At 61.8% G+C, this 26164-nt stretch overlaps 1 protein-coding gene across 12 annotated transcripts in view; it reads left to right on the forward strand.

The window, feature by feature from the left end:
• Positions 1-26164, forward strand: part of PTK2B (protein tyrosine kinase 2 beta) — a 45147-nt gene that overhangs the window by 3122 nt on the left and 15861 nt on the right. For 2 of the 12 annotated variants that reach the window (XM_075415094.1, XM_075415095.1), the window contains exons 1-6: positions 10359-10406; positions 11867-11934; positions 21176-21423; positions 23779-23957; positions 24093-24180; positions 25964-26043. In XM_075415094.1, coding sequence (XP_075271209.1) covers positions 10372-10406; positions 11867-11934; positions 21176-21423; positions 23779-23957; positions 24093-24180; positions 25964-26043 — 698 coding nt within the window. In that variant the 5' untranslated portion in view covers positions 10359-10371. Of the gene's footprint in view, positions 1-10234; positions 10289-10358; positions 10407-11866; positions 11935-14773; positions 14853-21175; positions 21424-23778; positions 23958-24092; positions 24181-25963; positions 26044-26164 lie in introns of those variants that run through there. The other 10 variants (XM_075415096.1, XM_075415102.1, XM_075415104.1 and 7 more) reach the window with 9 other exon arrangements.

The raw sequence follows: 26164 nt of genomic DNA on the forward strand, positions 1-26164 counted from the left end.
GGGCAGCCTGGGCCAGGGCTCCGTCACGCTCAGAGGGAAGAAGTTCTTCCTCGGGTTCAGCTGGAGCTTCCCAGGCTTCAGTTTGTGCCCGTTGCCCCTTGTCCTGTCGCTGGGCACCACTGGAAAGAGTCTGGCCCCATCCTCCTGACCCCCACCCTGCAGATATTTGTAAGCATTTATTAGGTCCCCTGTCAGCCTTGTCTTCTCCAGGCTGAACAAGCCCAGCTCCCTCAGCCTCTCCTCGTAGGGGAGATGTTCCAGTCCCCTCATCATCCTCGGGGTCCTCCACCCCGTCTTGGGCCGAAACTGTACCCAGCATAGGGGTGTTCCCAGGACGAGGTGGCCCTCGGGGAGGGGACAGCCAGCTGCAGAGTCCTGTTGCACCCATCATGTACCCCTTATCGCCATCTTGGTGCTGGAGGAAACCCTGGAGAAGGGGTGACACTGGGACTTGCCTGGGTGCAGGACCCGTCGCGGGGGTGCCGCGGGGTCACCTCTGCACGGCTGCGGGCGAGGGATCCTCGTAGCAGGAGCCGACGCCGGGCGTCCGCGAGCTCCCCGGCGCCGGGCAGGGAAGGGCGGCATCGGGATGGGGATCACCCTTCGGGTTCCCAGATTTACACCCTCCCAGCACGGGTGTCCGCGGAGGATGCGGGACGTGGTGGGGAAACCCGTCCTCGCCCTTGCTGACGATGCTTTGCGAGACCCACGCGCGTGTGCGAGGGGCTGGCGTGCGGGGTGACAGTGCCGCTGTCCCCAAGCTCTGCGTTTCCGTGCCTGCGCGCTCTCCGCTGTTATTAATATTCAGCAGAAAGGGTCTTCCAGGCGCCGGGGGCTGGGAAAGCAGCGTCTGAATCATTTTGCTTTTTCCCTGGCAGAGTTATTACTCATGAGTTATTACCCCAGGCACCAGGACAGGCTGGGGCTGAGCTGCTGGGGAGCAGCTCTGCGGAGAGGGACTGGGAGTGCTGGGGGACGACAGGGTGACCATGAGCCAGCAGCGTGCCCTGGGTGCCAAGAAGGCCAATGGGATCCTGGGGTGCATGAGGAGGAGTGTGGGCAGCAGGGCGAGGGAGGTTCTCCTCCCCCTCTGCTCTGCCCTGGGGAGGCCCCATCTGCAGTGCTGTGTCCAGTGCTGGGCTCCCCAGTTCAAGAAAGATGAGGAGCTACTGGAGAGAGTCCAGCGGAGGGCTGCGAGGATGAGGAGGGGACTGGAGCATCTCTCCTACGAGGAGAGGCTGAGGGAGCTGGGCTTGTTCAGCCTGGAGAAGAGAAGGCTGCGAGGGGACCTTCGAAATGCTTCTAAATATCTGCAGGGTGGGGGTCAGGAGGACGGGGCCAGACTCTTTGCAGTGGTGCCCAGCGACAGGACAAGGGGCAACGGGCACAAACTGAAGCCTGGGAAGTTCCAGCTGAACCCGAGGAAGAACTTCTTCCCTCTGAGGGTGACGGAGCCCTGGCCCAGGCTGCCCAGAGGGGCTGTGGAGTCTCCTTCTCTGGAGATATTCCAGCCCCGCCTGGCCGCGGTGCTGTGCCCCCTGCTCTGGGTGACCCTGCTTGGGCAGGGGGTTGGGCTGGGGGACCCACAGAGGTCCCTGCCCACCCCTGACATTCTGTGATTCTGTGATTCTGAGGGGTAGACGGAGCTGGGAACCTTTCACCCAAAGCCTTGCTTGTGTTTCAAGTTGCGACGGTGTCAAGCCCCGTGCCGTGCCCACGTCTCCTCCCCCGAGGCATCCTGGCGTACAGAAGGGGTGAAACCCGCAAAGCCTGACACGAAAATCCCCAGGAGACCTCTCCCTGGGGAACCACAGGGCTAAAATTGGATTTTTCCCTCGGAAAATCCTCCCGAGGGGTGACAATCCCTCTGGCTTGGCTGTGTTTTCCCCCTGGGATGGGGCTGGCTGGGGCAGGGAGGGACGGTGGCAGCGGTGGCACCTAGCAAGGCCACCCAGCTCTGTTTGGGGAAGTGGCCTCAAAGAGGGAACAGGAACGTGACGCGTTGGAGACACGGCTCCCGTCAGCCCCCGGGGAAACCTCGCGGGACTCCGCTGGGCTTTGCGTCCTGGGGTGGTTTGCTGTGTTTCCGTGTTTAAAAACAGCTAAAAAAAATGTTTCCCGCAGGGAAAACCCCAGCAGCCGCATGGCGGGGGGGAGGCTTCACCCCAGCTGTGACCACCAGTGAGGCAGGGGAGCTGGTGTGCTGGGCTGAACTGGGATGGCCCTGCTGTGCAGAAGGGTGCGGAGAGGGACCTGGGTGTCCTTGTGGACAACAAGGTGACCATGAGCCAGCAGCGTGCCCTGGGTGCCAAGGAGGCCAATGGGATCCTGGGGTGCGTGAGGAGGAGTGTGGGCAGCAGGGCGAGGGAGGTTCTCCTCCCCCTCTGCTCTGCCCTGGGGAGGCCCCATCTGCAGTGCTGTGTCCAGTGCTGGGCTCCCCAGTTCAAGAAAGATGAGGAGCTACTGGAGAGAGTCCAGTGGAGGGCTGCGAGGATGAGGAGGGGACTGGAGCATCTCTCCTACAAGGAGAGGCTGAGGGAGCTGGGCTTGTTCAGCCTGGAGAAGAGAAGGCTGCAGGGCGACCTTCGAAATGCCTCTCAATATCTGCAGGGTGGGGGTCAGGAGGACGGGGCCAGACTCTTTCCAGTGGTGCCCAGCGACAGGACAAGGGGCAACGGGCACAAACTGAAGCCTGGGAAGCTCCAGCTGAACCCGAGGAAGAACTTCTTCCCTCTGAGGGTGCCGGAGCCCTGGCCCAGGCTGCCCAGAGGGGCTGTGGAGTCTCCTTCTCTGGAGATATTCCAGCCCCGCCTGGCCGCGGTGCTGTGCCCCCTGCTCTGGGTGACCCTGCTTGGGCAGGGGGTTGGGCTGGGTGACCCACAGAGGTCCCTGCCCACCCCGACCATTCTGTGATTCTGTGAAGGGTGCTGCGAAGGAAGTGCTGCAGGCTCGGGGGCTGGCAGCGTTGCTGCTCCCCAGAGCCATGGCTTGGCCGCTCCAAGGCACGAGCGGGGCTCCCCACGGGGGGGAAAAAAAAACCTCGGACGTTTTTAGGGGTCTGAGTGATTTCATCCCGGGGGAGAGCTTGAAAACAGTGGCCTAAACGTGTCCGCTTCGCTCCTGGGACTGAGAAGTCCCACGGGGATGCCCTGGCCCGCGGAGGTGATTTCTGTGGAGGTTTCTGGCCCCTGGGCCCTGGTAGTTGGTGTGGGAGAGCTCTGCCTGCCCCTGCGCTCGTCCCTGCCTGGCACCGTGTCCCGGTCCCTGCCCCGCTTGGCTCCCCAGCCCGGTGCAGCCAGCGTCCAGGCTGGAGAGATCTCCATCGCGGCAGGAGCACGGCCACGGGCAAGAGCTTGCCATGGGCAACCTGGTGTCCGTCCTGAGCTGGCTCCAGCGGGCACAGCTGGGGGGGCTCTGCCTGTGAGCCTCGTGGGGGCTGTGCCACGCTGCACACCCTGTACACCCTGCACATCCTGCACGCCTGCCCACCCTGCACACCCTGCACATCCTGCACGCCTGCCCACCCTGCACACACTACACACCCGGTCACGCTGCACACCCTGCACACCCTGCACACCCTGCCACGCTGCACACCGTGCACCCTCTGCCATGCTGCACACCCGGCCACACTGCACACGTTGCACATACCCTGCCACGCTGCACACCTGTACACCCTGCACACCTGCACACCCAGCCACGCTACGCACCTTGCACCCCCTGCACACCCGGCCACGCTGCACGCCCTGCCATGCTGCAGAGCCAGCCATGATGCACACCCTGCACACCCTGCCACGCTGCACACCCTGATGCACTGCACACCCTGCCCAGCCTGCCCACCCTGCCCACCCTGCCCACCCTGCCCGCCCTGCATACCCTGCCCACCCGGCCACGCTGCACACCGTGCCCTGATGCACACCCTGCCGCACCGCACAGCCCGCTCCCCCTGCCCACCTACGCCCGTGCAGCCCGCACGAAGCAAACCCTCCGTTCCCTTTCCCAGGTCCACGAGCGGGCTCTCCTGCCCCGCAGCGGGGGCTGTCCCCCCCAGTTCACCCGGGTGTTGCTGCTGGGGGGTTGGAAGGGCTAACTGGGGCTAAAAATGGCTAAATCACAGAATCCCAGCATGGCAGGGGTGGGCAGGGACCTCTGTGGGTCACCCAGCCCAACCCCCTGCCCAAGCAGGGTCACCCAGAGCAGGGGGCACAGCACCGCGGCCAGGTGGGGCTGGAATATCTCCAGAGAAGGAGACTCCACAGCCCCTCTGGGCAGCCTGGGCCAGGGCTCCGGCACCCTCCGAGGGAAGAAGTTCTTCCTCATATTCAGAAGGAATGCTCCTCACATGGCGGAAGAGGAAGAGGAGGAGGAAGGGGATTGCCTCCACCTCCCTCTGCCATACAGCCAGAGGCAAAATACCTGCCCGTGTTGCCAGGATCTGGCCCGTCCCCGTGGGGCCCTGATGGGGAGTTTCCACCCGGCAGAAACCGGGGCATTTTGCTGCCTGGTTTTATCTCCAAAGGCTGAAGCAGCGAGGGATTTCAGCGGGGAAATCCCACCCCGCCATCCCAAACCCTTCCCCGGCAGAGACAGCACGGGATGCTCAGCCGGCTCTGCTGGGACGGGGCAACTCGAAGTGAAGCTGCCTTCCCTCCGCTGGGACCTGCGCCCCTGGCCCCGAGCCGAAAGAAAACCTCGAGGGCAAAAACCAGGGACCTCACGCTGAAAAAAATTTAGAAATCACCCAGTTTGAGGGAGTTCAAGGGGTACAAACGTCGTTTTTTTGACCTGAGCTGGTGCGTCTGCAGCTCAGGCCAGGCGGGCAGAGAGTTGAAGGCACCTCGGAGGGGTCACAGAATCACAGAATCCCAGCATGGCAGGGGTTGGCAGGGACCTCTGTGGGTCACCCAGCCCAACCCCCTGCCCAAGCAGGGTCACCCAGAGCAGGGGGCACAGCACCGCGGCCAGGCGGGGCTGGAATATCTCCAGAGAAGGAGACTCCACAGCCCCTCTGGGCAGCCTGGGCCAGGGCTCCGGCACCCTCAGAGGGAAGAAGTTCTTCCTCGGGTTCAGCTGGAACTTCCCAGGCTTCAGTTTGTGCCCGTTGCCCCTTGTCCTGTCGCTGGGCACCACTGGAAAGAGTCTGGCCCCGTCCTCCTGACCCCCACCCTGCAGATATTTAGAGGCATTTCGAAGGTCCCCTCGCAGCCTTCTCTTCTCCAGGCTGAACAAGCCCAGCTCCCTCAGCCTCTCCTCGTAGGAGAGATGCTCCAGTCCCCTCCTCATCCTCGTAGCCCTGCGCTGGACTCTCTCCAGTAACTCCTCATCTTTCTAGAAGTGGGGAGCCCAGCACTGGACACAGCACTGCAGATGGGGCCTCCCCAGGGCAGAGCAGAGGGGAAGGAGAACCTCCCTCGCCCTGCTGCCCACACTCCTCCTCATGCACCCCTGGGTCATTTGGGTTATTTTGTTTTTAAAATTATATTTAAAATGCTCACCATTCCAAGAAAAGAGCTGAAAACTTTGCAAAGGGTAAAAAACTTTCAGCCTGGCGGCGAGCGGGTCTTGCGTAACCCTGCGCAGCAGCGCGGCAGCACGCGCCGGGAATGACCGACGAGCAGGGAAATTAAACGCTTAATTAAACGGCAGCAACTGATTTCCCCCAAACTGAGCTGAATTCCCTTGGGAAACGCAAAATTCCCACGTTTTGCAAAGCCGGTGCTGGGACTGCTCAGCTCGAACGCAGCCGGACCGGAGGGGTGGCCGTGAAGCCGTGCTGCGGCCGGCGAGGACGGTACGGAGAACATAACGAGACCCGCTAACGAACGTGGGGAGGGCTGGCTGCTGGAGCCTGGCAGTTTGGAAAGGGAAGTGAGCTTTGAAGCAGGGCTCGGCGGTGACTTCCGAGCTGGTTCTCGGTGGTTTTTTATTTACCCCGGGGAAAAACGTCACCGCGCGACGTGACCGCGGCCGGGGGCTTTTCCAGGCTGCGGAGAAGCGGCCGGGGCTTGAAATTCCTTGGTCGGGGCTCGGGCAGGCGCTGGAGGAGCTGCAGCTTGGCACCCTCCGGGGAAATTCCTGCCAAAAAAGCTACGACCTAGCCAGGAGTTTTGGAGGAGACGAGGATTCTTCGGAAAAATGAGATGAAAATGATAAGCGGAATTAGTGTCGGCACGCTGGGGGCTGGGTGGTTTTGGTGGCGGTGGGAGAGGAGGGACGAGCACGGGTCTGCGGCTGCCGCGGGGACCCTGAGGGGCATCTCCCCACCCCCATCCCACGGCCGATGCCCAGTGCCAGCTCCCTCCCAGCCTCGGCCGTAGAATGGGTTCCCACCCCAAACCCCCCGTTTTCCTTTCCATTTCCCTTCCCGAAAAGAAGCAGGAGCAGCATCTCCCGTGATTCCCACGGGTTGCCTGGAGACGGGGATGCTTAGCGACCGGGACACTTCCCGCCGTGCCAGAAAATGATGCTGCGAGCCCTCGCCCGGCTCCGCTTCCTTCTCCCGCAGAAAGGTCACCGGGAAAGACGCCCACCCTGTTCCCGGGAAGCTGCTTCCCCTCCCCGAGGGGAGGCTTTGAGCGCTGCTCCCGGGTTATTTTTAGCGTGACGGCGGTTGTGCGAGCTTGGGTGGTTTCACAGAATCACAGAATCCCAGCATGGTCGGGGTGGGCAGGGACCTCTGTGGGTCACCCAGCCCAACCCCCTGCCCAAGCAGGGTCACCCAGAGCAGGGGGCACAGCACCGCGGCCAGGCGGGGCTGGAATATCTCCAGAGAAGGAGACTCCACAGCCCCTCTGGGCAGCCTGGGCCAGGGCTCCGGCACCCTCAGAGGGAAGAAGTTCTTCCTCGGGTTCAGCTGGAACTTCCCAGGCTTCAGTTTGTGCCTGTTGCCCCTTGTCCTGTCGCTGGGCACCACTGCAAAGAGTCTGGCCCCGTCCTCCTGACCCCCACCCTGCAGATCTTTAGAGGCATTTCGAAGGTCCCCTCTCAGCCTTCTCTTCTCCAGGCTGAACAAGCCCAGCTCCCTCAGCCTCTCCTCGCAGGAGAGATGCTCCAGTCCCCTCCTCATCCTCGCAGCCCTGCGCTGGACTCTCTCCAGTAGCTCCTCATCTTTCTTGAACTGGGGAGCCCAGCACTGGACACAGCACTGCAGATGGGGCCTCCCCAGGGCAGAGCAGAGGGGGAGGAGAACCTCCCTCGCCCTGCTGCCCACACTCCTCCTCATGCACCCCAGGATCCCATTGGCCTTCTTGGCACCCAGGGCACGCTGCTGGCTCATGGTCACCCTGTCGTCCCCCAGCACTCCCAGTCCCTCTCCGCAGAGCTGCTCTCCAGCAGGTCCACCTGGAGGTTTGGTTTGAGGGGGAAGGCTGAGCCCTGCCAGGCCGCTCCAGCCCCACGGCGTGGGGACGCTGTCTCAGCCCCGTCCTCCTGCATCGTTCCAGAGCGAGAAGCACCTCCCGTGTTCCCTCTCAAACTGCCCTCAAGGCTTGTGTGAGCTGCCCGGGCATGATTTTGGGAGCTCTTCCAGGCTATTGGCATGTCTGACCCTTTCCCTTACACCACAGTCGCGTCATTCTTGCCTGGAGCAGCGTTGGACCCAGTTTTGGTTATGAAGGTACAAGAAAAAACACGGACCGAGTGATAATTCCATTAATAACTGTAAGAATGAGTGGAAGCCCCGGGATGACCCCCATGACGCAGGATGGTAGCACATCTACGGGGCTCGGGGACCTCGATCCCTTACTAGGACGGGCTGGAAACCAGATCCCAGAGCCTGCCCATGGCCCTTTTTGTGTCTGGCAGCCGCAGGCAGCAGGCAGGGGAGTAGAAAAACACAGCTTTGCTGGCTCGGGTGTGAGTTGTTTCTCTCCTGGCATAAAAGATGAGAGATTTAGGGTGAACCCCTCTTCCTGCACAGCCTGGGGCTGCTCGGGGTGTCTTTTCCCCTGTGTCCATGGAACTGCGCCCAGTTGGAGCAGCGCAGAGAAGCTGATGGCTCTGGCATGGCTGAGGGGCAATGCTGAGGCAGTTCAGGCAAGAAGATCTCCATCAGGGTGGGGACCAGAAGGGACAATAGGATAGGAGGAGAGGCAATGGACTCGAGTTGCGTCAGGGGAGGTTCAGGTTGGAGATTGGGAAGAATTTCTTTCCTGCAAGAGTGGTCAGGCCTTGGACCAGGCTTCCCAGGGCAGTGGGGGAGTCCCCATCCCCGGAGGGGTTCAAAAACCGTGTGGATGTGGCACTTGGGGACATGGTTTAGCAGGCATGGGGGTGTTGGGGCAACGGTTGCACCTGGTGATCTCAGAGATCTTCTCCAACCCTAATGATTCTATGATTTTGTGACCCTGTACCAAACCTTGCATCTGAAACCCAGGCGGCTGGCCCTGGGGGGAGGATGCTGTGGCCACCCTGCAGCCATGGGGTCTGCGAAATTCTTGGGGTGCAGCTGCAGAGCTGCCCTGCCTAGGGATGAGGTGGCCGGGAGCAGTAAGCGGGGGCTCAGGGTAGGACATTTTGGCTTCAGCACCAGCCACCGCATCGGCCACGGCCAAAAGAATCACAGAATCCCAGCATGGCAGGGTTGGCAGGGACCTCTGTGGGTCACCCAGCCCAACCCCCTGCCCAAGCAGGGTCACCCAGAGCAGGGGGCACAGCACCGCGGCCAGGAGGGGCTGGAATATCTCCAGAGAAGGAGACTCCACAGCCTCCCTGGGCAGCCTGGGCCAGGGCTCCGTCACCCTCAGAGGGAAGAAGTTCTTCCTCGGGTTCAGCTGGAACTTCCCAGGCTTCAGTTTGTGCCTGTTGCCCCTTGTCCTGTCGCTGGGCACCACTGGAAAGAGTCTGGCCCCGTCCTCCTGACCCCCACCCTGCAGATATTTAGAGGCATTTCGAAGGTCCCCTCTCAGCCTTCTCTTCTCCAGGCTGAACAAGCCCAGCTCCCTCAGCCTCTCCTCATAGGAGAGATGCTCCAGTCCCCTCATCATCCTCGCAGCCCTCCACTGGACTCTCTCCAGTAGCTCTTCATCCTTCTTGAACTGGGGAGCCCAGAACTGGACACAGTACTCCAGATGAGGCCTCACCAGGGCAGTGTAGAGGGGAAGGAGAACCTCCCTTGTCCTGCTGGCCACACTCTTCTTGATGCACCCCAGGATCCCATTGGCTTTCTTGGCAGCCAGGGCACACTGCTGGCTCATGGTTAACCTGTCGTCCACCAGGACAGCCAGGTCCCTCTCCGCAGAGCTGCTCTCCAGCAGGTCCACCCCAAGCCTGTGCTGGTGCATGAGGTTGTTCCTCCCCAGGTGCAGGACCCTGCACTTGCCCTTGTTGAACCTCATCAGGTTCCTCTCTGCCCAGCTTTCCAGCCTATCCAGGTCACGCTGAATGGCAGCACAGCCTTCTGGTGTATCTACCACACCTCCCAGTTTGGTGTCGTCAGCAAACTTGCTGAGGGTACATTCTAACTCTTCATCCAGGTCATTGATGAAGAAGTTAAACAAGACTGGGCCCAGTACTGACCTCATCTTTCTTGCACTGGGGAGCCCAGCACTGGACACAGCACTGCAGATGGGGCCTCTCCAGGGCAGAGCAGAGGGGGAGGAGAACCTCCCTCGCCCTGCTGCCCACACTCCCCCCATTGGCCTTCTTGGCACCCAGGGCACGCTGCTGGCTCATGGTCACCCTGTCGTCCCCCAGCACTCCCAGTCCCTCTCTGCAGAGCTGCTCTCCAGCAGCTCAGCCCCAGCCTGTCCTGGTGCCTGGGGTTGTTCCTCCCCAGGTGCAGGACCCTGCCCTTGCCCTTGTTGAACCTCATCAGGTTCCTCTCTGCCCAGCTCTCCAGCCTGTCCAGGTCTCGCTGGATGGCAGCACAGCCTGCTGGGGTATCCACCACTCCTCCCAGTTTGGTGTTAGCGTCAGAAGTGGAGTTGGGGGTCCCCGAGCCCCTCGCCCTGGTGCACCCTCATGGGGAGCCTTGCCCCAGCATCCCCACACCATGGGGACCGGTGTGCCAGCACCCTGCCCTCTCATCCCCGAGCAGCCACCAGCAGAGCCGCCATCCCCGTGTCCCGCCGAGCCGTTCCTCCCCAGATGGTCCTGCCTCGTCCCGTCCCCGGCTCCAGATAAACAGCCCTGCTCGGCGTTGGGAACACGGAGATCTTTCCCCCGTGCCTGAGTCACCCCCTCCAGCTGAGCTGCCGCGCGTGGGCTTTGACGGCAGCGCTCCGGGTGTTGTTTCTAATTCCCCGGGAACGCGTCGCCGGTACCGGCCGTCTCATCGGCTGCGCGGGTGCAGGTCGCAGCGGCAGCGTCGGGATGGGAGATGGGGTGTGGGGGGAGATGGGGTGTGGGGGGAGATGGGATGCGAGAGGAGATGGGATGCTGCGGAGATGGGATGCGAGAGGAGATGGAGTGTGAGAGGAGATGGGATGTGGGGGGAGATGGGATGCGAGGGGAGATGGGATGTGGGGGGAGATGGGATGTGGTGGGAGATGGGATGTGAGAGGAGATGGGATTTGGGGGGAGATGGGATGTGGTGGGAGATGGGATGTGAGAGGAGATGGGATGTGGGGGAGATGGGATACGAGGGGAGATGGGATGGGGGGGAGATGGGATGCGAGGGGAGATGGGATGTGGGAGGAGATGGGATGTGGGGGGAGATGGGATGCTGGAGGAGATGGGATGTGGGGGAGATGGGATGTGAGAGGAGATGGGATTTGGGGGGAGATGGGATGTGAGAGGAGATGGGATGCGGGGGGTGATGGGATGTGAGAGGAGATGGGATGCGGGGGGTGATGGGATGTGGGGGGAGATGGGATACGAGGGGAGATGGGGTGTGAGGGGAGATGGGATGTGGGGGGAGATGGGGTGTGGGGGGAGATGGGATTTGGGGGGAGATGGGATGTGAGATGAGATGGGATGTGGGGAAGATGGGATACGAGGGGAGATGGGGTGTGAGGGGAGATGGGATGTGGGGGGAGATGGGGTGTGGGGGGAGATGGGATTTGGGGGGAGATGGGGTGTAAGAGGAGTTGGGATGTGAGAGGAGATGGGATGGGGGGGATATGGGATGTGGGGGTAGATGGGGTGTAAGAGGAGATGGGATGTGAGAGGAGATGGGATGTGGGGGGAGATGGGGTGTGAGAGGAGAAGGGATGGGGGGGAGATGGGATACAAGCGGAGATGGGATGGGGGGGGAGATGGGGTGTGGGGGGAGATGGGATGTGAGAGGAGATGGGATGTGAGAGGAGATGGTATGTGGGGGGAGATGGGATCTGGCGGTAGATGGGGTGTAAGAGGAGATGGGATGTGAGAGGAGATGGGATGTGGGGGAAATGGGATGCGGGGGGTGATGGGATGTGGGGGAGATGGGATGTGGGGGAGATGGGATGCGAGAAGAGATGGAGTGCGAGAGGAGATGGGATGTGGGGGGAGATGGGATGTGGGGGGAGATGGGATTTGGGGGGTGATGGAATGCGGGGGGTGATGGGATGCAGGTCTGTGCTCAGCCCTGCACCCGAAACCATCCTGCGCCGATGTTTTCCCAGTCTGAAAAAGGGGGGGTGCCTGCCTGGGAGAGGGGTAACCCCCCCGCAGGAGACAGGACGGGGGTCCTGGGCTGCTGTTGTAGCAAGATGGGCAGAAATCCGGCGGGACCTGAGGAGGTCTGGGGGATGCTTGTCATCTGCTGGTGGTGTTTTCGGCTGTCGTGGGGAGCTGCCGCACCAGGGATGGGGGTGTCAGCGGGGGAGGGGTGTTTTGGGGTCCCTTAGCAGAGGGGACAGGGCCTCTGTACCTGCTCCAACCCCCCTCCTGGGCAGCCTGTCCTCTCCGGCCGGAGCCTGTGTAATTTCCTTTGCTTTGCGAAACCCAGGCTTCCTCTGCGGGGACATCACGTGAGGAGCCCTCGGTCCCCAGCCTGCCCCGGCGCTGCTGCCTGGGGTGAGGAACAGGGGAAGCCGGACCATTCCAGTGCCCCCCAGCCAGCTCCCGCTGCCGGACCACGCTCCCATCCCAGCTCCCATCCCACCTCCAAGGGCGGTCGCATCCCGCTGCCAAGCTGGCAGCTTCGGGGATGTGCCGGGTGCGAAATCCCGGGGGGATTATAGGATCATTAAGGTTGGAAAAGACCTCTAAGATCATCAAGTCCAATGAACCCTCGCTGGTGGGAAAGGGGAGAGATGCCCCGCGCAGGCAGGACCCGGGGAAGAGGGGATGGAGGATGGGGATGGGGTGTGCAAGGAGGCAGGGCAGCCGGCATTACACCCCGCGGTAGAGGCTCGGAGCTGGCTGGAGCTCGGCTCCCAGCCATGTGGAGGTCCTGCCGGCACCCCAAGACCAGGCCAGGCCTTGATACCTATCCAGGATCTGCGGTGGGGAGGCAAAAACCTGCTCCCCGTGTCTGCTGGGGACAGGGCTGGAGTGATGGATGGGAGCTCGGCGAGGCCGATTTGGGGTAGATAAAGGGGAAGGAGAGATAAGACCGGGAGCGCGGCGGGGTGGTTGGATGCCTGCGGGTGATCTCCTGGAGAGGACCCATCCCCACTCCCAGTTGTACGGTGGAAACTCACTGGTTTCGGTTGACGCCTGCGGGTGATCTCCTGGAGAGGACCCATCCCCGCTCCCAGTTGTATGGTGGAAACTCACTGGTTTCGGTGACGCCTGCGGGTGATCTCCTGGAGAGAACCCATCCCTGCTCCCAGTTATAAGGTGGAAACTCACTGGTTTCGGTGCCAAAGCAGGGCTGGAGGGTGATGCTGTAGGGTGGTTGGACGCCTGCGGGTGATCTCCTGGAGAGGACCCATCCCCGCTCCCAGTTGTATGGTGGAAACTCACTGGTTTCGGTGACGCCTGCGGGTGATCTCCTGGAGAGGACCCATCCCCGCTCCCAGTTGTACGGTGGAAACTCACTGGTTTCGGTTGACGCCTGCGGGTGATCTCCTGGAGAGGACCCATCCCCGCTCCCAGTTGTATGGTGGAAACTCACTGGTTTCGGTGACGCCTGCGGGTGATCTCCTGGAGAGAACCCATCCCTGCTCCCAGTTATAAGGTGGAAACTCACTGGTTTCGGTGCCAAAGCAGGGCTGGAGGGTGATGCTGTAGGGTGGTTGGACGCCTGCGGGTGATCTCCTGGAGAGGACCCATCCCCGCTCCCAGTTGTATGGTGGAAACTCACTGGTTTCGGTGACGCCTGCGGGTGATCTCCTGGAGAGGACCCATCCCCGCTCCCAGTTGTACGGTGGAAACTCACTGGTTTCGGTTGACGCCTGCGGGTGATCTCCTGGAGAGGACCCATCCCCGCTCCCAGATGTATGGTGGAAACTCACTGGTTTCGGTGCCAAAGCAGGGCTGGAGGGTGATGCTGTAGGGTGGTTGGACGCCTGCGGGTGATCTCCTGGAGAGGACCCATCCCCACTCCCAGTTGTACGGTGGAAACTCACTGGTTTCGGTGACGACTGCGGGTGATCTCCTGGAGAGAACCCATCCCTGCTCCCAGTTATAAGGTGGAAACTCACTGGTTTTGGTGCCGAAGAAGGACTGGAGGGTGATGCTGTAGGGTGGCTGGACGACTGTGGGTGATCTTCTGGAGAGGACCCATCCCTGCTCCCAGTTATATGGTGGAAACTCACTGGTTTTGGTGCGAAGCAGGGCTGGAGGGTGATGCTGTAGGGTGGTTGGACGCCTGCGGGCGATCTCCTGGAGAGGACCCATCCCCACTCCCAGTTATAAGGTGGAAACTCACTGGTTTCGGTTGACGCCTGCGGGTGATCTCCTGGAGAGGACCCATCCCCGCTCCCAGTTATACGGTGGAAACTCACTGGTTTCGGTGCTGAAGCAGGGCTGGAGGGTGATGCTGTAGGGTGGCTGGACAACTGTGGGTGATCTCCTGGAGAGGACCCATCCCCACTCCCAGTTGTATGGTGGAAACTCACTGGTTTCGGTGCTGAAGCAGGGCTGGAGAGTGATGCTGTAGGGTGGTTGGACGACTGCGGGTGATCTCCTGGAGAGGACCCATCCCCGCTCCCAGTTGTACGGTGGAAACCCACTGGTTTTGGTGCCGAAGCAGGGCTGGAGGGTGATGCTGTGGGTGCCAAACAGAGTAGGAGCCTGTCTGTTCCCTCGGGAACCAGAGCAATGAAGTCGTGAGTCACTGAAATGCCTGCATAGATAGCAAAGGGCCAGGGCTGGAGCAGGCAGCCCTGCCTGCCGGGACCCTGCCTGCGCCGTCCCCTGCCGCTGAGGAATGCTGCTCCCCGGGGTCACTTGGGCTGGGGTCCCCAGCTTGCTCCCGGGGCTGCGTTTTCCTTGGATGGATCCGGGATCCAACTTGGTGGCCGCCGAGAGAAGGGGCAGGACGGTTCGGGGAGGGTCCCGGCGTGAGGGGTGATGGAGCCCACGGGTGGGTTTGGCAGCCAGAGACCCTCCTGGGTGGCCAGGGTAAGTCGTGGGTCACCGTTGTCCCCGTCCCCGCCTTCCTGCGGGGTCCTCGGCTCGGATTCCCCACGGGTGCGGGCGCTTTGGGGTCGTGGCATCGCTCAGTGGGACCTGGGCTTTAGGTTTTGCAGAGGAGGGGGCTGCGAGCCGCCTGCTCTGCCTGCTGCCAGCATCTGGGACCACCCCGAACCGTTCTCCCGGGGCCGGGCGAGCCGTGCCTCAGTTTCCCCATCCGTACGATGGGTTTGAGCAGCCGGCGGCGGCACGTGCTCGAGCGTGCCCGCGCGTGGGCCCTGCCTGGGTGCCTGGGTGCTATGCAAATCCCGCTTGCGCACGCTTGTCAGCCGCAGCAGGAAGCACCGGCTCCGTCAGCGCGGGGCTCGGCGTGGGGACGGAGGGGACGGCCGCCTCTCCGTGAGCTCAAGGTACCCCCTTCCCGGGGTGCTTGGGTGCCCTGGGGTGCGGCGTTGGGTCCGAGACCCCTAGGAGGTGGGCGGAGGGCTGAGCACGTGCGAACTCATCACACCGAGCTGGGGAAGGGGCTCGGTGGGGGGGGGGGGGGTTTCGGCGTGACGCTGTGACCGCGGCCGTCAGCCCATGTCTGTCCAGGGCTTGGGGTACGGCTGGAGGACGTGGCACCCCCGGGGCACCAAACTTTACCGAGAGCGTGGGAGCGACCGGAAAAACTTCCTGGTCCGGGGCTGTGCCCGGGGCGCGTGACGGGAGGTGGCCCTGAGCCGCCACGGGGACCTTTCGGGGTGTCACCCACGGGAGAAGGTGTGGGGGGCTGGCGGGGGGGGACACGGAGCCTGCAGCAAGGGGGTGGCGGTGGCAGTGGTGTAAGATCTCAGTTTCGTTTCGTGGGCTCCTCCATCGCCGTGTGCGGCTGCGTCACACGGCTGGCACGGCTGGGGACCGAGCCAGGGTCCCACGGGACGCGTCCCCACGCTGGAGGGGGCAGGGGGTGGAGGTACGGGGGGCTCGGGCTGCGGCCAGGGTCCCTGCTCCGTCCTCCAACCCAATGGGTGCTGGGTCGGGGGGCAGCTGGGGTGGGACCCCTGGGTGCTCCACAGCCGCGGTGCTGGCAGGGTGCAGGTGCCACCTTCACCACGCTCCCTGGCTGGGTTTTGGTCGGGCGTCTTGGCCCGGGCAAGGATGTGCGAAGGCAGAGCGTGAGCGGGGCCGCGAGGCTGCGGGGTGCTCGGCCGGATGAGGCCATCGCTCGTGTCCGTGCTGGGCTTGAGGGGACATGAAAATGTGGGATTGGCCGTTGTCCATGTTGGCTGCCTCCAGCCCTGTCCATCTCCGGACGCGATGGTGGGACGTGGTGCTCAGGGGCAGCAGGATGCTGTTGGTGGGATGTTCTCTGCGGGGTGCTGTTGGTGGGATAGGAAGTTCCATCTGAACATGAGGAAGAACTTCTTCCCTCTGAGGGTGACGCAGCCCTGGCCCAGGGTGCCCAGAGGGGCTGTGGAGTCTCCTTCTCTGGAGATATTCCAGCCCCGCCTGGCCGCGGTGCTGTGCAGCCTGCTCTGGGTGACCCTGCTTGGGCAGGGGGTTGGGCTGGGTGACCCACAGAGGGCCCTGCCCACCCCGACCATTCTGTCATTCTGTGATTCTGTGGATGCTCTCTGAAGGGTGCTGTTGGTGGGATGCTGTCTGCTGGATGCTGTCGGTGGGATGCTCCCTGCATCCCGCGCCCCTGCAGCGTCACTCGTCGGTGCAGGGACACAGAGGGGACATCCAGTCCCAGTCGTGGCCCCAGCCCTGGCCCCGCGGGCTCAGTCCCATCGCCGCATTGAGAGCGCAAAGGGGCTGCGTCGTGGGAGTGGGGCTGGAGGAAGAAAATAAAAAATGAAGAGGAAATCGGGAAAAAGAAGAAGAGCCGAAGTGTAACGTTCCTGAAACGTGTGCTCAGCAACTGCCCCTCTCAACCCAGAGCTGAGCTCCCCGTCCCCGGGGGCTGTCTCGGGCCTTCGTCCCCATCCCAACACCCCCCTGCGAGGGTCCCTCTGAAACCCAGAGGACGCAGGGTTCATTTTTTATTTTTTTTTTTAGCTATTTAGCAGGAGAGATCTTTATATTAGCTGTTTCTGGGAGGAGAAGCTCTTTGGGCACCGACCTCTTCTGCAGAGCGGTGAGAGCTGTAGCAAAGCCTGAAGCTGCCGAGCTGGGACAGGGATTGCTGATTTTGCTTGACCTTGTTGCTGGGTGAGCAGGAACCACTTGTCCGGCTCAGTGCGATGCTGGGTGGCTGCAGTGTGGACGTGGTCTGTGGGCTGGAGTTATTCAGGCACGTAGCATCCACGACGTCGCTTGCAGCGATGGCCTCGGCTTCCCCGGCGTGGCTGGAGACAGGACAGGGCAAGGGGGGGATGCCCCGGTTGTCCCCGCTTTGGCCAACCCTGAGAAGGGTTGAACTGGGCTCCCCAGTTCAAGAAAGAGGAGGAGCTACTGGAGAGAGTCCAGCGGAGGGCTATGAGGATGAGGAGGGCACTGGAGCATCTCTCCTGTGAGGAGAGGCTGAGGGAGCTGGGCTTGTTCAGCCTGGAGAAGAGAAGGCTGAGAGGGGACCTTCGAAATGCCTCTAAATATCTGCAGGGTGGGGGTCAGGAGGACGGGGCCAGACTCTTTGCAGTGGTGCCCAGCAACAGGACAAGGGGCAACGGGCACAAACTGAAGCCTGGGAAGTTCCAGCTGAAGATGAGGAAGAACTTCGTCCCTCTGAGGGTGACGGAGCCCTGGCCCAGGCTGCCCAGAGGGGCTGTGGAGTCTCCTTCTCTGGAGATATTCCAGCCCCGCCTGGCCGCGGTGCTGTGCCCCCTGCTCTGGGTGACCCTGCTTGGGCAGGGGGTTGGGCTGGGTGACCCCCAGAGGTCCCTGCCAACCCTGCCATGCTGGGATTCTGTGATTCTGTGAAGGCTGAAGGACGCATCACCTGCGGAGAGCCGGCCGTGGGGGTGTTCTGCAAAGGATGTGGGTTGCTGCAAGATCCTCCCTGCTGCAGCCTGAGACGCTGCTGTGAAGGAAAGGGAAAAAAACAAAACCAACCCAAAACCCGGTGTGAAAAAACGCGTGTGAGCTCACGTGCACGTGCCCGTCGGCGTGGCCGGGCTCGCTGCGTGCCGGAGGCGAGGGTGCCCAGCTCAGCTCCGAGGTTAGCATCCCGGCATCCCACCGCTGCTCCGTCGCAGCCGCGGGGACGCGGAGCCTCCTCTTCCTCCGTTCCCTCGAAGAAACCTGGAGAACGGAGCCGGGACCGTCCACCGCTGCCCGGCAGAACCCTCTGCGCCGACCCGAAAGCGCTGGGCTACGCCGTGAGTATTTTTAGCCCAGTGAGTCAGGAGAGTTGCTGGAAGGGGGAACCTTGGCAGCCGGCCTCGGGAAGGGCTCCTGCCGGCAGCTCCTCGCGTGTTTTTCTTGGCATCTCCCCCGTCGGCGCTTGGGTTGGCAGATGCAGGCTTGTGGCGTGGGGTTTGGGCTGGGCTGGGGTTGCCCTGGGTGGGGTGAGGGATGCTCTGACCCTGTTTGCTGCCGTGTTGGAGTCACAGAATGACAGAATCCCAGCATGGTGGGGGTGGGCAGGGACCTCTGCGGGTCACCCAGCCCAACCCCCTGCCCAAGCAGGGCCACCCAGAGCAGGGGGCACAGCACCGCGGCCAGGCGGGGCTGGAATATCTCCAGAGAAGGAGACTCCACAGCCCCTCTGGGCAGCCTGGGCCAGGGCTCTGTCACCCTCAGAGGGAAGAAGTTCTTCCTCGGGTTCAGCTGGAACTTCCCAGGCTTCAGTTTGTGCCCGTTGCCCCTTGTCCTGTCACTGGGCACCACTGGAAAGAGTCTGGCCCCGTCCTCCTGACCCCCACCCTGCAGATATTTAGAGGCATTTCGAAGGTCCCCTCTCAGCCTTCTCTTCTCCAGGCTGAACAAGCCCAGCTCCCTCAGCCTCTCCTTGTAGGAGAGATGCTCCAGTCCCCTCCTCATCCTCGTAGCCCTCCGCTGGACTCTCTCCAGTAGCTCCTCATCTTTCCTGAACTGGGGAGCCCAGCACTGGACACAGCACTGCAGATGGGGCCTCACCCCGTAGGTCTCACGCGGAGAGCAGGACCCTCAGCTCCACGCATGGGGACGGATGGGACATCCCACAGCCAGTGCCACCCACCCCATCCCTATCTGCAGCATCTTCCCGGGCTGCTCCTTCACAGGGCAGCGCCGGGGAGACCCCAGCCCCTCCCCAGCCCCTCTGCCCCTCCAGAAGCTCCCCCAGAGCCACGCTGAGACCTTTCCATGTCGCAGACCCGGAGTGACGCGGGCGAGAGCTGCCGTGCAGCGCTCCTCTTTGCCAGCACCTTCTGGGCTGTTTAATCAGTAACTCGGGGGCCGAGCTCGGCTGGGGCTCCAGCTCCGAAGGAGCCTCATGGGTGAACTTCCACCTTTGGTTTTTTTGAGTTCACACCCCAAAAACGTGCGTTTTGCCGACCTGGATTCGCGCCGTGCAGCCGGCCGCGGGGCAGTGCGGGGATGCCCCGGCTGGTTGATTCCTCGCTGAGCTCCCGTGCCGAGCTCCGTGCCTTCCTGGGAAGCTGGTGGCTGGGCTGAGACAAACCCCTTTGCTCTTGGGAAGGTTGCGTGAGCTGAGTTTGCCCGGCCTCAGCCCAGCTGCGTGTCCAGAGAGGTGGAGAAAGCAGCCCAGAGCAAAGCCACCTCTGCGCCAGCCCTGCCCACCTTGCAACCCAAAAGCCATGTGAAGAGGAGAACTTTGGATCCAGGTCACCCAAGACCCAAATAACTGGGTTTCTCCCCAAAGGGAAGAAGCCGCTTCCCTTCTGGCTCAAATGACACTTTTTGAGCAGGCTCCTGGGTTTTATCCCCTCTAAAAATAAAAGAGCAGATCGATATAAATCAATATTGCCCTTCTGGGTGAGAAGGAACCCGGCCTGCTTGCCCACTTTCGCTTCTTAGTGGTTTTTTTGCGAAGCTCTCTGCTAAATTCAGCTCGGCGGGGAGGTCACGTTGTGGGACCGCAGCTGCAGGCACCTGTGCTGGGGAGCTGCAGCCCAAAGTCTTCACCCGGGTTTCACAGGGGGAGAAGATGGTGAGTGCTGGGGACATGGAGCCATTGCTGTGGAGGTGGTGGGACACGGAGGTATTGCTCTGGAGGTGACAAGGATGTGGAGGTATTGCTGTGGAGGTGGTGGGAGCATGGAGGCATTGCTCTGGAGGTGATGGGACACCGAGGCGTTGCTCTGGAGGTGACAAGGACACAGAGGCATTGCTCTGGAGGTCACAAGGACGTGGAGGCATTGCTGTGGAGGTGGTGGGGACACGGAGCCATTGCTCTGGAGATGGTGGGACACCGAGGCGTTGCTCTGGAGGTGACAAGGACACAGAGGCATTGCTGTGGAGGTGGTGGGACACAAGTATTTCTCTGGAGGTGCTAGAACACTGAGGCGTTGCTCTGGAGGTGGCAAGGACATGGAGGCATTGCTCTGGAGGTGGTGGGGACATCGAGGCCTTGCTCTGGAGGTGACAAGGACACAGAGGTATTGCTCTGGAGGTCACAAGGACGTGGAGGCATTGCTGTGGAGGTGGTGGGGACACGGGGCCATTGCTCTTGACATGGTGGGACACTGAGGTGTTGCTCTGGAGGTGACAAGGACACAGAGGCATTGCTGTGGAGGTCACAAGCACGTGGAGGCATTGCTGTGGAGGTGGTGGGGACACGGAGCCATTGCTCTGGAGATGGTGGGACACCGAGGCGTTGCGCTGGAGGTGACAAGGACATGGAGCCACTGCTCTGGAGGTGGTGGGGACATCAAGGTGTTGCTCTGGAGGTGACAAGGACACGGAGGCATTGCTCTGGAGGTCACAAGGACGTGGAGGCATTGCTGTGGAGGTGGTGGGGACGCAGAGCCATTGCTCTGGACATGGTGGGACACTAAGGTGTTGCTCTGGAGGGGATAAGGACACAGAGGCATTGCTCTGGAGGTGGTGGGGACACTGAGGCGTTGCTCTGGAGGTGACAAGGACACGGAGGCATTGCTCTGGAGGTCACAAGGACATGGAGGCATTGCTGTGGAGGTGGTGGGGACACAGAGCCATTGCTCTGGAGATAGTGGGACACCGAGGTGTTGCTCTGGAGGTGACAAGGACACAGAGGCATTGCCGTGGAGGTGGTGGGACACAAGTATTTCTCTGGAGGTGCTGGAACACTGAGGCGTTGCTCTGGAGGTGACAAGGACACGGAGGCATTGCTCTGGAGGTGACAAGGACATGGAGGCATTGCTGTGGAGGTGATAAGGACATAGAGCCATTACTCTGGAGGTGATGTGGACATCAAGGCATTGCTCTGGAGGTGATGGGACATAAAGTCCTTGCTCTGGAGGTGGTGGGACACAGGTATTGCTCTGGTGGTGTTGGGGACACAGAGGTATTGCTCTGGAGGTGACAAGGACACAAGGCTCTGCCCAGAGGTGCTGGACTCAGTGGTTCCTGGTGGCCATGCATGGCTGGGGTGCATGGCAAGAGGGAGGGCACCCTTTGTTGCTTTACTTTCTTTCTCCACCTCAGTCTCTGTCCACCTCCAGCTCTCCGTCCCTTCCCTCCTTCCCTTCCCCAGCCACCTCGGCTAGTCCCCACTGTCCCCATCCCACCCTTCCCTCTCCCATCCCCATCCCCATTTCCCCTGCTGGCAGAGTGACCCCCTGGTCCCCAGGGTCCCCTCCGTGCCAGCACCGTGTCTCTCCCGCAGGGAAGGGATGCTCAGCTCCTAGCAACCCGGGCGTGCTGAGGATGTCGGCCATCCCCGAGGCGCTGGGTCGCCCGCGGAGCAGCTCCTCCCGCAGCCTGGCCGGGACGCTGGAGGCCACCCTGGGCATGGGGACGTTGGAGATGGACAAGGAGGAGATGCGCATCCTCAAGGTCTGCTTCTACAGCAACAGCTTCAACATGGGCAAGAACTTCAAGCTGGTGAAGTGCCCCGTGACAACGGAGATCCGGGTATGTGGGCAGGGGCGGTGGATGGGGCAGGGGAGGGGGGGGCTGTTTTGTCCACATGGCATCAAAGCTAGCTCCCTTCCAGACGCCCCTTCCCATGGCATGGTAGCCCCTTCAGAGTCTTGTGGCTCTGAAGCACCAAAATCTGGAGATAAGGTAGAAAAAGTGGCCATCTCTGGTGGCCCAGGGGAGACTTGGAGAGGGCAAGGGCTTCTTGGCCCTGCTGCTGGTTCCTGCAGCGTGGATTGGCCCTAGCGAGTTGCTGCTGACTCCATTTGAGAGCAGCGAAGAGGAGTTTCCAGGCCACGGTTCATCTGGCCCTGGAGAAGACATCCCTGAGCACAGCGCTGCAGGGAGCGATGGGAGGAGGCCAGAAGAGAAGTGGATTTGGGACATGACGTACCTTGCAGGGCTGGGGCTCAGCTCATGCTGCCGGGAGGAGGCTGGGGACCGGCAGGAGCTGGGTCCCCACCTTTCCTCCATCCTCACTGACCTGCAAGGACACAGGTCCTCAGTGGTGAGGGCAACAGTGACCTTCATAGCCCCAAACCCTCAGCACTTCCTCATGGCCACGTCATGGTGCCACTGCCTGCTGGGGACCCCAGGGGTGCACCCAGCTGCAGGGCCAGCAGCACTTCTTGCTCTCCTGCTCGTGCTGCAAGCCAGCACCCAGGTCCCTCCTCCCACCCCACTGAGACTTCTGCACTCAACCTCTGTACCCAGCTTCTGCCCTTTGCTTGCGGGGACATGGGGCTGGGAGGACAGCAAAGGTGATATTGGTGCCTTTCCATCATGGACATGGTGGCTTTGGGCTGGAAACGTGCTCCTCACCCTTCCTACCCGGAGTCTTGTGTCTTCCCAGCCGGGGGAAGATATGTGGGTGCTGGGGACCTACCAGCCAGCACAGGCTCTGTGCTTGGGTGCTGCAGGGTTGGTGTCCACCATGAGGGATACACGCCCTAGGCGCAATGGGTGATGCTATCACAGAATCACAGAATAGTAGGGGTTGGAAGGGACCTCTGTGGGTCACCCAGCCCAACCCTCCTGCTGAAGCAGGGTCACCTACAGCAGGCTGCACAGGACCTTGTCCAGGCGGGTCTTGAATATCTCCAGAGAAGGAGACTCCACAACCTCCCTGGGCAGCCTGGGCCAGTGCTCCATCACCCTCAGAGGGAAGAAGTTCTTCCTCATGTTCAGACGGAACTTCCTGTGCCTCAGTTTGTGCGCATTGCCCCTTGTCCTGTCACTGGGCACCACTGAAAAGAGCTTGGCCCCATCCTCCTGACACCCACCCTTCAGATATTTATAAGCATTTATTAGGTCCCCTCGCAGCCTTCTCTTCTCCAGGCTGAACAAGCCCAGCTCCCTCAGCCTCTCCTCGTAGGGGAGATGTTCCAGTCCCCTCATCATCCTCGCAGCCCTCCGCTGGACTCTCTCCAGTAGCTCCTCATCTTTCTTGAACTTGGGAGCCCAGAACTGGACACAACTATGCCTTCTCCTGGGCCAAGTCTTCAGGACAGCGCATTGCCATGAAGTCACAGGGAGGTGACCAAAGTACAGCTGAGCTGGGGGTTGTTCCTCAGCTGGTGGGACGTGGAGGAGGACAGGGCTGTCCCCCTCCTCCCATCTCCAGGAGCAGGTTGTGGCATAGCAGAAAGTTTCCGAGGAGTGGGCAGAGCAGGAGAGGACTCGTCAGGCTGGGAAGGAGATGTTTGGGGTGGAAAAATGCAAGTGAAACCATGAAATGGCAACGGTCCGGCTGTCCCCAGCGCCGCGGTGGGAGCGCAGCCAGCAGGACGCAGGAGCGGAGCAAGCCGGAGGTGGTCGCTCCTTGGGGACACCTTGCCCACTGGTTGTGTGAACAACCATCAGATTTCCGTTGGCTTTTTAGCTACCAGAGTGAGAGCAGAGACCTGGCAGGGTCCCGAGGGCTCCCTGCCCGCACTGCCCCAGTTCTGGGGCAGCAGAAAGAACCTGCACCGCAAGCTCACCAGCAACATCGATGCTTGCTTTGCTACCTGCTCGCAACCAAAGCTGTGTTCAGGTGCAGCTCAACTGAGGTGTAAGGAAGGGTGGAAATAACCCACCTGGGCTTTTTATCCCCAACTGAAACACCTCTGGAAGGTTGGATAAGACATATTCAGGCTGTGGGTTGTTGCAGAGCAAGATGGAGGCATCTTTGGAGGCTTCACATGGAGACCGCTGGGGCTGGTGGCTGGGTGTGGGGCTGTGTTTTCGCTCCAAGGACATTTGTGTTGCGGTTGTGCTGTATTTCTTCCTCATTTTCCTCCTATCTGAAGCTCATCTGGAGCCTGGCTGGGGATGCTCGGGTCTCAACCCTGCCCTTTCCCACCCCAGGAGGTGATCAGGTCCATCCTGGTGAGCGGTCGCATCGGGCCCGACATCAAGCTGGCCGAGTGCTACGGGCTCCGCCTGAAGCATGTGAAGTCAGACGAGATCCACTGGCTGCACCCGGACCTAACGGTGGGCGAAGTGCAGGAGAAGTACGAGTGCTTGCACCTGGAGGCCGAGTGGAGGTAGGACCCCGAGGTCGTGGTGTCCCTTTCCATGTCCCCAAACCCACCAAGGGCAGGGACACGGAGACCACCGAGCCCCATTCTAGGGAAAGCTCCTCGAGCGTGGTCCTCATCAAAGGACTCTTCTGTTGCCAGGTACGATCTCCAAATCCGCTATCTGCCGGAGGATTTCATGGAGCGCTTCAAAGAAGACAAGACCACCTTGCTCTACTTCTACCAGCAGGTCAGAGGTGGCCCTGGGGGTCTTCTAGCCCCAGCCAGGTCTGCTTTCCAGCCACCCCCAGCTCCAGGAGGGTGTTTCCTCCTCCCCAGCCCAGAAAACAAGATTCCCAAGAGCCCCGAGTCCTTGTAGCCCACTTACCTTCACCCTGGGCTGCCAAAGAGCAGCCTCTGTGGTCCCAGCCCACTGCTGGATCTGGGCATCTCCATCAGGGACAGCCGGTCCCAACCCATTCACCCTGCTTCTTCCCCGGCTGCATCCCAGCATGGGATACGGGAGGGCACAGACCCTGCCAGCATCCCCTGCCAGCATCCCCTGTGAGCATCCCCTGCCAGCATCCCCTGCACGCGTCTCCTGCCAGCATCCCCTAAATGCATCCCCTGCAAGCACCCCCTGCGAGCATCCCCTGCCTGCACCTCCTGCACGCATCCCTTGTGAGTATCCCTTGCACATGTCCCCCGCTGACACCTCCTGCCAGCAGCCCCTGCCAGAATCCCCTGTGAGCACCCCCTGCAAGCACCCCCTGCTAGCATCCCCTGCACGTGTCTCCTGCCAGCATCTCCTGCAAGCACCCCCTGCGAGCACCCCCTGTGGGACCTCCTGCAAGCATCTCCTGCACACATCTACTGCAAGCACCCCCTGCACACATCCCCTGCCAACACCTCCTGCAAGCACCCCCTGCAAGCATCCCCTGCACACATCTCCTGCGAGCCCCCCCTGCATGCATCCCCTGCAAGTATCCCTTGCAAGCATCCCCTGAGAGCATCCCCTGAGAGCGTCCCCTGAGAGCGTCCCCTGCTGGCACCTCCTGCAAGCACCGCCTGCACGCATCCCCTGCCAGCATCCCCTGCCAGCATCCCCTGCGAGCATCCCCTGCGAGCACCCCCTGTGGGACCTCCTGCAAGCGTCTCCTGCACGCATCTACTGCAAGCACCCCCTGCATACGTCCCCTGCCGACACCTCCTGCAAGCAGCCCCTGCAAGCATCCCCTGCCAGCATCCCCTGCACACATCTCCTGCCAGCATCCCCTGCAAGTATCCCCTGCGAGCATCCCCTGCGAGCACCCCCTGTGGGACCTCCTGCAAGCATCTCCTGCACGCATCTACTGCAAGCACCCTCTGCACGCATCCCCTGCTGACACCTCCTGCCAGCATCCCCTGCAAGCATCCCCTGCAAGCATCCCCTGAGAGCATCCCCTGAGAGCATCCCCTGAGAGCATCCCATGCACACATCTCCTGCCAGCATCCCTTGCGTGTATCCCTGGCGAGCATCCCCTGCGGGACCTCCTGCAAGCATCTCCTGCACGCATCTACTGCAAGCACCCCCTGCATACGTCCCCTGCCGACACCTCCTGCCAGCATCCCCTGCGAGCATTCCCTGCCAGCATCCCCTGCACTCATCTCCTGCAAGCACCCCCTGCAAGCATCCCCTGCCAGCATCTCCTGCACACATCTCCTGCCAGCATCCCCTGCGAGCCCTCCCTGCACACATCTCCTGCAGGTATCCCCTGCGAGCATCCTCTGTGAGCATCCCCTGCATGCATGCCCTGCACTCATCTCCTGCAAGCACCCCTTGCCAGCACCCCCTGCGAGCACCCCCTGCGAGCACCCCCTGCACGTGTCTCCTGCGAGCATCCTCTGTGAGCATCCCCTGCGAGCATCTCCTGCCAGCATCCCATGCAAGCGTCTCCTGCAAGCATCCCCTGCAAGATCCCAGGCCAGCACCCCCTGCCAGCACCCCCTGCCAGCACCCCCTGCACCTCCTGACCCCCGCGTCTCCTCGGCAGCTCCGGAGCGAGTACATGCAGAATTACGCCAGCAAGGTGAGCGAAGGCATGGCCCTGCAGCTGGGCTGCCTGGAGCTCAGGTACGTTCCTCGGCCTGTCCCGGCCCCTCGGCTGCTGTGGGAGGGCTGGGGTGAGGCTTAGGGCTACAAGGATGGTGAGGGGACTGGAGCATCTCCCCTACGAGGAGAGGTTGAGGGAACT

The sequence above is a fragment of the Opisthocomus hoazin genome, chromosome 2, assembly GCF_030867145.1.
Source record: "Opisthocomus hoazin isolate bOpiHoa1 chromosome 2, bOpiHoa1.hap1, whole genome shotgun sequence".
In the NCBI taxonomy this organism is placed as follows: Eukaryota; Metazoa; Chordata; class Aves; order Opisthocomiformes; family Opisthocomidae; genus Opisthocomus; species Opisthocomus hoazin.